This window comes from Leptomonas pyrrhocoris, assembly GCF_001293395.1.
Source record: "Leptomonas pyrrhocoris isolate H10 chromosome Unknown, whole genome shotgun sequence".
In the NCBI taxonomy this organism is placed as follows: Eukaryota; Euglenozoa; class Kinetoplastea; order Trypanosomatida; family Trypanosomatidae; genus Leptomonas; species Leptomonas pyrrhocoris.
Genome location: NW_015438382.1, coordinates 371924 through 382345, shown reverse-complemented (window position 1 = coordinate 382345; position 10422 = coordinate 371924). Strand labels below are relative to the sequence as shown.

At 55.0% G+C, this 10422-nt stretch overlaps 2 protein-coding genes across 2 annotated transcripts in view; both read left to right on the top strand.

Moving 5' to 3' along the window:
• ABB37_08826 (hypothetical protein) overlaps positions 1-1633 on the top strand; it is a gene marked incomplete at its 3' end in the record, with an annotated part of 5717 nt that extends 4084 nt beyond the window's left edge. Inside the window, exon 1 of the mRNA XM_015807945.1 lies at positions 1-1633. This exon is cut by the window's left edge and continues 4084 nt beyond it. Within this exon, the coding sequence (XP_015653603.1) occupies positions 1-1633 (1633 nt within the window).
• A 2903-nt stretch (positions 1634-4536) lies between these two features.
• Positions 4537-9206, top strand: ABB37_08825 (hypothetical protein; the record flags this gene model as incomplete). The annotated part of the gene is made up of 1 exon (XM_015807944.1): positions 4537-9206. The coding sequence occupies exon 1, from the start codon at positions 5976-5978 to the stop codon at positions 9204-9206; it is 3231 nt and encodes a 1076-aa protein (XP_015653602.1). The 5' UTR covers positions 4537-5975.
• Positions 9207-10422: the final 1216 nt, after the last annotated feature.

Here is a 10422-nt window from a genome sequence, read left to right as displayed (position 1 = left end):
GCCGAAGGCGTTAGCGGTGCCATCTTCGCTGCGCAACGACGACGCCGGCAGTGCGCCGACGTCTGGCGAGGTCCCGCCGTGGCTGGCGCAGCTGAACACCGTCCTCATGCAAAACCGCACAACCCCACCTGCGGGGGAGGATGGCGCCAGTCAGCCGACCCTCGCCGGGCACCGCACCTTCTCCCAAGCCAGCCCGACGGCGGAGGACGACTGGTTGAACCCGTGCAGCCGCCCAAAAGGGCAGCCGGCGAACCCACCCTTCAACGCCGCCGCGCTGATCTCCGCGGCAGGAGGCGGCATGCCACCCCCGGGCGTCACCATCACGCAGCACCGCCTGCACATGCGCGGTGTCACGGGCGGGAGTCCGACCTCGCCAACCAGCACCAGCACCGGCTTCTCTCCTGGGACATCAGACAGCCACAACAACAACAACAAATCCATGAGCTTCAGCGACAGCGCGACGACCACGGCGAGTAGTCGCACAGCGCCCTTAACGGGGAGCCGCTGGCGGGCCGAGGACGGCGCGCCCGTGCGTCGGCAGTACCCGTCGCGTCACTCCAGCGTCGCCGCCAGCATCGCCTCAGTCGACAACGTCGGGTTTATTCCGATCAGTCAGGAGCAGCGCGCGATGTCCCCGCAATCGCAGCGGTGGGAGTCGAGCGGAGGGCTTTCGATGTACAGCAGCGTAGGTGGGAGCACCACCCGAGAGCCGGGAAACAGCGCCGGCAACACTGCCACCGGGGCAGCACCGCAAAATCCTAGCGGGGCGCCGTTAGGCCTCAGCCGCCACCGCGAGTCCGGCGGCGTCACGAGCCGCAGCGGCAGTGGCGATATCATGGCCCCCGTGCGCCTCAGCCGAAACGGCGGTGGCGGCGGCGGTGGCGATGGTGTGGCAGCCGCCATCTTATCCACCGCTACGGGCGAGAGGGATAAAAAGCTGGAGAAGTCGGCTGCACCGCCGATGAGTCGCTTCTTTGCTCTCCAGCCGAACCGGTTCTCTGGCGGCGACTTATCTGGGCAGGCGACGTCGACGGCCGTCGCGCAGCGCTACGCCACGTCGATGGAGTCCGCCACCGGCTCCGCCTCGGTGCTTTCGATGAATGAGGGACCGTCAACGATCGGGTTGCCGCTGGCCCGGTTTATGCGCAACGCCTCGGTGGAGTCCGCGGTGAACGGCCTTGGATACCGCCACGCACAGCGACAACACCAGCAGCATCAAAGCAACGCCTACCCCATTCAATCGAATTCCCCGCCCACTATCCCGCAGCAGCAGCAGCAGCAGCAGGCGGCCCTCGCCCTCGCCTACCCGCCATCCCTGTCGTCGTCCCCGCTGAGCCGCAACGGCGGCCCGGCCGTTCTTTCCCTCCTCCCCGAAGGCCTCAACCCGGAGGCCCTACAGCGGCAGCAGCAGGACAACAGAAACAGCAACGACGGTGGTCGGCGACAGGCACCGACGTGGGGGCCGTCGACGCCCCATCAGCCCCTGCGCCAAGGGCAGGTGCAGGCCCTCGACGACAACGTCGACTTCACCGCCTCGCTGACGCTGACGCCGACAGATGCGATCTCGATGGTGTCCCGTGCGACGAGTGGCGTCTCCCTCGCCGCGGAAACCACCTTTGTCCAGTGCGACTAGACCTCATAAAACCAAAAAAAAAGAGGATTTCCGAAGAGAAGCGCACAATATGGAGGCGGAGCTTTCGCCGTTGCCGGCGGATCTCGGCCAAATACGTGTACCTCACTTTCCTGGTGCACCAGCCCGCGCCGCGCACTATTAATAATCAAAAAAAAAGTGCAGCGTGACGAGCGTTGTATCGGAGCAACGCCATCAAAAACCCTCAGATGAGTTTCGTGTTTGTTCTTGTTATTATTATCATCAAAGCGCAGTTTCTATACGATGAAGAAGGCAATAAAAGGCACAGGGTAATTTACGGAGAGGAGCAGTAAAGAAGGAAAGAAAAACTCAGCGCTGCTCATCTTCTTCTTCCTTTTTTCTTAAACAATTATGTTGTACTTCTTTAGAATCCTTTTTTGATGTTTTTTTTCTATTTTTCGCTTTTATTTTCCGTTGACGGCAGCACGAACGTACTTCGTTCTCTTTTCTTTTGCTGTTGTTGTTGTTGTTGTTGTTGTTTTGGGGGGCGAGGGAGTCGCCGTGGTGCCCGTACGCGGACAATTGGCGTCGAACGACCGTTTTCTTTGCCTGTCTCCTTTGCCGTGAAACCCATGTTTGCCCTCTTTTGTTTTGTAGCTGTTGTTGTTCAGTCCTGCTCGTTCGTACTCGTTACCAATCCCTCCCTCTCTCTCTCTCTCGTAGCTTCACTGGCAATGTGCAAAGCAATGCGGGCTTTTTCGTTTCTTCTTTCTTTGCTCTGTATGTCGTGTTGACTCACTGGCTGTTTTTGTTCTGCTTGTTTTTGTATGAATGTCTGTGTTTGTCTTGTTTGATTTGATGTTGACGATGAGGACGCGGACGCGTGCGTCGAATCTGGTGTTTCGTTCCCACCTTTGTTTCTGTTTTTGTTCCTTCTGAACATGTATTTTTAAAAAATAGTATGCGTTGAACGGCGACTTCTATTGTTATTATTATTACTATTATTATTATTATCGCCGTTCTATCAGTTCAACCCTTTTCCGGAGACAACAATAGGTTTAGAATGAAAGAGAGAGAGAGAAAGAAAAAAGGGACTTCTTCTTCTTGTTTTTTACTTCGGTGTGTTTGTGTTCACAGGTTGAGAAGACCCTGTTGAACAACCGCGGAGCCCGCGTGAAACAGCGCCTGCTTCCGGGAGGATATCTGACTCCCCAAACTTTCGTATGTTTTCTTTTTATATTGTTGTCTTTTTTCTTTTCCTCTTTGTAGAAGCACACATGCTGAGCTCTGTGATGGCGCAACAGATCCTTTCGGCTATTTGCATTGTTTCTTCTGAGTGGGAGTGTTTCTTGTTTCTCGTTTTTAACGTTTGAAAGTGGAGGACTTGGTGTTACTCCTGCGGCGACGCACAAAATTTTATTTATTTTCTCTGTTGTTGTTCTTCTCCTCTCGTGCCCGCTTTCTCGCGATAAAGCGCCTTCCGCTCCGTCCGTTTTCTTGTTCTATCCGCCCGTTGAGCTCTTGCGGAGAGCGGTGCTCTTCTCACGATGTGAAGAAATAAAAATGCGTCTCCTGCTTTTCCAAAGCCCTTATCGGTGCTTTGTGATTCACTTTTTTGTTTTCTGTTTGTGTTCTGCTGCAGCTCTTGGCGCCACGTCGCTGTTGTTGTCTCTCCCGCAGATGACGATGACGTGTCGCTCGTGCCCCTAGTACATTCGGCCTAGAGAGAACTCTTTCCCCTCGTTACAGTCAAAATCCTCCGCATATTTATCTTTTTTATTGTTATATATGTATTATTCTTTCTGTTTTGTTTTTGGTTTTGCGGCGTACGATGGGCGGTACCCCCTCCGGCGGTACTTACTCGCGCTCCGCTTCGCCTGCGTCGCCTCACTCCTCCTGCTCCTGGCCGTGTTTTTTTCTGTTTGTTGTTGCTGTTGCCGCCGTCTGCGCCGTCGCTCTCTGCGATTGTTGTTGCTTCGATAGTTTACCCCCATCCAAAACCTTTCTTCCTCCCTTTTAGGCATCAAGGTGGTTTTCTTATGTACGCTTTTGTTCACCTCATTACTGTTTCTTGATTGTTTTGTTTCTGAAGCTCTTTGTTGTCGCCGCTGACTTACGCTTTTATTGCCGCAGAGCAATGCGGTTTGTACTTCACTCCTCCCACACCTCGATGTGCCTTGGTATCTTCCGCACTCTTGAAAAAAGGAGAATAGGGGAGGATATCACACTCTCGTGTGTCGCTGTCATCGTTTTATTTCCATTTAGCAAAAATTATTTTTCTTCTTTTCGTTCCTATATATATATCTGTGTTCTCTGTCGGTCGTTCGAAGTTGCTTTCATCGGTGCCTTTTTTTTCTCCTTCTTCATGTCCCTCTAGTGTATTTTGGTTAGCTATTTATTCTGTTGTTGTTGATTCCAAGGCGGTATTTACGATCGAAAAAGAAAGCAAAAGAAAAAGAGATAATGGCGCCCGTGGGGAAGGAAACGGGTATCCTCGCCTACCCCTTCTGCTTCTCGCACTCGCTCATCAACTCTCCTTTTCAAGTTGGGAGATCAGCATATCTCGCCTTGTTGATCATCTCTCTCTCTCCCTCCTCTCAGAGCTTCGCTCGCGACGTCTAAGGTGAACGCGGCTGTCTTCGTCAGTCACAGCTGTGTAGGCTAACAATGGCGGTGTTTGGCACAGCCTGAAAACTCCAGTTCTGGAAATATGCACCTAACTCAGATGCCACCCTCTCCTTCCTTCCTTCTCTCTTCCACCCCTTATTCTATGATTTGCCTCCGTCCCGTTCTTTGTCTTCAACGCCTTCCCTGTGTGGCACGCATTCGCACGCGGTTCTTATCATCACCTCACACACACACACGCCCGCACGCCCACACTTCTTCTTCGACTTCCCTTGTGTGTGTGTTTGTACACCGCAATGGACATCTACGGCTCACGCGAAGCTCTTTCCCAAAGGGTGAATAAATAAATAAAAATCCGGACAGCGTCTGGTAACGCTTTTTCCTTCGGTCTTGTGGTGCAAAGCGTCAGGCTCCTCGTCCCCCTTGCCACCCTCCACCCACCTCCTCTGTCCTGATCCAACATATTTTTTAAGAACAGGGAAGTGTCTGTTCGGGACCTCTGCCTTTGCGCGGCTTTTTAATATTATTTTTGCGCTGTCCTTCTTTTGCGTTTCCTTTACATATAGATCTCGTGTCCCCTCCCTCGCTGTCTTGCACCACAACTATTCTGGATACGAAAAGAATACAGAAGAACGAAGCTGTAAAAGAAAAGGAAAAAGGTAGCCGCTTCTCTCTCTCTCTCTCTCCCCTCTCTCTCTCCATCCCTCTCTCGCACCTTGCTTTCACGTGCATCTCCTACAGCCAAACGCGCCACTTAGTGGCTGCAAATCGCACCCTCAGCCGTGAATCGAACCTTCTCCTTTTGTTTGTTCTCTGCGTGTTGTTTCTCTCGAACTCATTTGGAAACAGCCGTATTCTTCAAATCAAAACAAAAATACACTTCTATACAACCGTACTCTATTATTATTTTATTCTCTTTTTTTAAGTGCCTCGTGTAACGGAAAGTGTACACGACGTCGCGCGTGGACGCACTTCAGCGGTGACAATATCGCCTCGCCGCTTCTTCGGGAAAGGGGGAAGAGAAGAAGGAACTGAAAGAAAAAAGAAACTTTACGAAGGCAGAATCGTGTGCGCGCCTTTCGTGTGTGTGTTTTTGTTTGTTTGTTTGCTTCCTACTTGGTACCTTCAGAGCGCCTTTCTTCTATTACTTCTCTGTTATATACCGCTGCTAAATGACTACTGCCTTTTTCTCCTTCCTCTCCTTCGCTCTTTTCGCTCTTTAGTCGCCGTTTTTTATTATTATTATTACTTGAAGAAGGACCCGGGCGACGAACAACGGTGGGAAAGTCATCACCGTAGCACTTTCTCCTGCTATACACTCACAGTTTACGTACCTGTTTATTATTACTTCTTGCCTTTATATAAATATATACCTCTTCGACGCAACACGTACTCCTGAAAACTGTAACTGGAAGCACTACCGTGCGCTACAGCTATAAATAAAAAAGAAAACGAAATAAGAACGGCATTGGCGGTTTGCGGGTAACACGAATATAATTTTTAATTTATTTGTTTATTCGAGTGTGTGTGTGTGTCAGTCCTGTTTTCGCTGTGACGCTCTCTAAACGTCTAGATTAACCTCTTCCTCTTGTACGGATGCGACTCATATTTCGGGCGTAATTTGTATTCCTCGACTCGGTATATCGTCGCCCTTTCGCACGTGTGTGCGGGTGTGTTTGTATACCGTCGCCTCGTCCCCTCAACAGCTTGTTTTTTGTTGTTGTTGCTGCTTTATACACTGTTACCGTCCTGTAAGTATATGAGTTCGAAGGGGCACACACCAGCCAATCCGCTCTCGACTACCCTTTTCGTCTTCGCTGACGACACCGCCGACGACTGCGTCTCACCGGTCATTGCAAGCAACGTCAGATTCTTACGCGGCCGACGTCACCGCATCTCGGTTGCCGTCCGCGCAGGCCGCGATCTTCCCTCCGTTCAGTCGCTGTCCTCCTCCCGCACCGCCGACGCCTCACCAACGACCTCGACTCTCGTGCCGAAGCGGTGCTACGCTTCAGGCGATCTCCCCGCACAGTTCAGTGCCACATATTTGCTGCGGCAACACCGAGCACCGCGTCCTCCTATTTCGCTGCTCCCTGGTGCATCAACGGCTAGTATCCCCCTTGGCCGTGTTCTTGCGCTCGTCGACGGTAGCAGCGACGCTTCCCCAAACAGCAGCGGCGGCAGCAACGTCCGCCCTTCCTCTTCGCTCTTCATCCTTCCTCTTTCGGCACCCGTGCGGCGGAGCATGAACCGCCGTGGCTCATCGCCGTCGCCGTGTTCGTCCTCTGCGCCTCAGCTGCCGCAGATCCGCACCGACACGGATACCTCTTCCGTCAACAACGCCTCTGGAGATCTGCCCACGACGTCGCCCTCCCTCACCACCACACGCACGACGATCCCGTCTACCAAGCACACCGTGGTGCAGAGCGCAGCCTCGCCAGGTAGTAGTGTTCACCACCGACTTGCCGCTGATAGTGGTGCGGTAGCTTCGAATCAACAGCAGCAACAGCAGACGTCGAAAAAACTCCACTCCCCTCACGCGATGTCCTCCACCAACTTCGCCGTGTCAGCCACGAGTATAAGTTTCTCCTCGATGGACGACACGGCAAATCCGCGAAGACGCGACAACAACAAGAGCATCGGTGGTGGTGGTGGTCGAGGCAGTCTTCAGAGTCCGCTGCAGCGGCGGCACAGCGGCGACAACAGTGTGATGGACGCCGTCTCACGCAGCCTCAACGCTCACAACGACCCAGAGTTGGAGGGCTTACCGCCGATGGGTGACGAGTCGTCCGCGGATGGATCGACGCTGCTCTACGAGAAGGGCTTTCTGATCTCCGCCTCTGCCGGCGCAGACCGCGAGACGGGCGTGAGCAACACCCCCGCTCGCGAGTACCCGGATAGGCACCTACACGACGAGGGGCAACCACAATCACAGCAGCAGCAACAGCGCGAGAACAGCGTCAGCGGTGCCAGCCCTTCTCGCGGTCCGCCAACGAGCATGTCGGGCATTTCGCATCGCCTTCTCACCGCGGAGGAAATTGAAGAACGTCGACGAGTGACGTCGCGCACGGTAAGTCAGGCAGCCTCGCACGCCCTGCCCGGTGCGTCGGACACGAACAGAGACGCGCAAGCGAACAGCAGTCTCAGTCTCAGCGCAGGGGGCAAGCCGGCGCATCGGCAGCTGTCCAAGGAGGAGACGGAGAAGCTGATTGCGCAGCGGCAGCAGCAGTTCAAGGAGCAGGAAAAGCTGAAGCAGCAACAACGAGCCGCAGCAGCGGCGGCAGCCACCATGACCACCACTACACACTCCACTCCCCCCGCCGACGCCACCATCGCCGCGACGTCGGTGCACCGGCAGCCCAATGCACCCCCGCCGGTGGACCCCTCGAGCCGGCCCAGCCACACCCACACTGGCGTGCCGGGGCCTGCGCCGCTGAACTCCAACGCGGCGCCGTGGCTTATGTCGGGCGATGGCACCCAATCGGCCCTCCTGCACGGCGAGAGCGGCCCGCCCTCTGGGGCCGCCGGTGGCGGGGCGGTGACCTTTGAGTGGCTGCACGGCGCAAACACCGGCGGTGGAGGCGGCGTGGTGGGCACGAGTGAGCGTTCCTGGCCAGGAGCCAACCAGTGGCGGGACAACACCAGTGGCCCTGCCGCTGTGACGGTTGGTGCGATGAACGCAGCCTTCCCCGGAGCGGGGGACGGCGGCGGCCTCGCCATCCCTGCCGTTGGCGCAACGGGGCTCTACACCTGGCTGCCGAACACCTCCTACTGGCTCTCGTTAGAGCAGCAGCAGCAGCAGCAGCAACAACAACAGGAACAGCAGCATCCGCCGCCATCTATGCTGATGCCGGCGGTCACCGCCCTAACCGGTGCTCCTCCGCACGACGCCTTCTCCTTCATGTCCGGCGTTGCTCCTACGAGTGGCCTGCAGCTCACGGGGCCCCTTTCCGGACTCACTCTCAGCCTCTTGCAGACCCTCACCGTGGCGCAGCTCGAGACGGGCATCCGCCAGTGCGATGAGCACGTCCTGCGTGTGCAGCAGGATCGCGAGATTCTCTACCACGAGCTGCAGCGCCGGCAGTACACGATGGCCGGCAGCAACGTGAACCACATGCACAGTACGAGCACCAGCATCGTCGCCGGTGCTGGTGGTGCCGGTCCTGTCGGGGCAACCGCGGAGGCGCTGGGCTGGCCAGTTGCCATGGACCCCGCGACGGCGACAGCCAGCACCACGAACGTCGTGCACAGCGTCGCGGGTGGCAGCGGCCCCGCCAGCACCGGCTCGCCGTCGCGCTTCTTCACCGGCCCTGGCGTCGAGGGCCTGCCGCACATGTTGGACGTCCGCACCGCCGTTCCACACATCGCACCAGGGATGAACTTCTCGACGGTGGCGAGCGCGGGGACGTCGTCGATGGCGACGAACGCGACGACCAGCGAGCGGCGGCACAGCGAGAGTGACGGCCCGGCAGTGGCAGCGTCGACAGCAGCAGTCCCCACCGTGCCCTTGACTGCAAAGACGATCCGCACGACGGCCCCCACCGGCAGCGAAGGCTGGAGGCGCGCCAGAGAACACCTCAGCACGAACGGCAGCAACAACAACAACGATCGCCACCGTCAGCATTACAACAGCAACAATAACAACAGCAGTACGGGCAGCAGAGGTCAACGCCGCGGCCAGCGTCCCCGCGAACACAGTCGGGTGGCGGACACGGTGCAGCACGGTGGCCGTGGCGGCGCCCACAACGCCTCGCCTTCCTTCGGGGCCGCCACCTCGTCCGCCAGCGCCGGTGCGCCAGCCGCGTCGGGCAACCGCTGCAGTCACGACAACACCCCGCAGGAGCAGAAGTACCTGCAGACGGATCCCTTCAGCATGTACGAGCACAACAAAAAGATCGCGACCACCACGCCGTCGACGAAGCCGACGTCAGCGGCGGGCGGCGCTGGGGCTGGGGAGGCCGCTCAGTCATCGAAGCACGCCACGGTATAGCCCATCCACGTGAAGAATTATGGTGAGAATAACAGGGGAAGAAAAGAAAAGAGAATGCCTCGGATGGATGACGGGGAGGGGGTCTGTTTTTCCTTTTCTCGATGGCTGCGCTGAGGTGCCTCTCACAGACGTGGAGCCCACAACGCGGCGCACGGTCTTGCGTATTGCATACATACACGTACAACGAAACATGCTCCCTGCGTCGTTGCTACCTTCGTTGTCTTGGGAGGAGGGGGGTTCATTTCAGATATTTGCCCAAAGGTGTGTTTTGTAATGCTTTGGATTTCCCTTTTTTGTGGTTTGCATCAAAGCGCTGTTTTCATTAATACTTGATATATATATATATATATATATAACAGCTCAGTTATATCCCTTGAGCTTCTTCGCTTTCGTCGTTGTTGTTGTTCTCCTCCTTTTCTTCTCTCTTTTCATTATTTCTTTATTTCCAAAAACGGTTTTGGAGGTTTTTTGTAGAGAGAGCGAGGGGGAGGGCTTTCTTTTGTTCCTCCGCACCACCGCACCCCTGCCTCGCTCCCGCTGCTGTCTCTCTCTTCGATGTTTCTTCATCTCCAACGATTCTTTTCCTTTCTAATTCGTTTTTTGTGGTTTTTTCGTTTGAACCGCTTCCGTTTGGTTTGTCACCATCGACATCTTTTTTCATTATTATTATTATTGTTATTTTTTTTTTTTCGAAGGGCGTTTGTTGAAGTACTGAGGATGCTTATTCGTTCGGCTGTTTACGCACCAGCGCTCCTCTACAGCAACACGCGGCTTTGTTTGTTTGTTTGTTTGTTTGTGCTAGTTTGAATCGTGTTTGTTTCCATTCCGATCTATCGTGTGCCCCCCGGGTGTTGCTCTGCCCTTCTTCCTCGTTGCGTCCAATACGGTTTCCAATTTTGACACATATATACGTGTGTGCGTGTGTGCGTGTCGTTTCGCTACGCTCCTTTATCGACTCTCGAGGCTGCAGACGCACATACACGTCCAAGAGCAGTACTTCTTCGTATTTATCCATTCTAAATACATATGTATGTACGTTTTTCTCTTATTCGCGGTTTCGAACGCGCTACTAAATAATTTCATGTTTCAGTACTATTTTTATACACACTTCATGCATTCTCCTACGTTCTCTCGCTTCAAAAGAGTAGGTGCCGACGAATGGGGAGGAAGTGGCTCTACGCGACGTGCCCTGTTTTTCGCAAGTTTCGCGCCGACA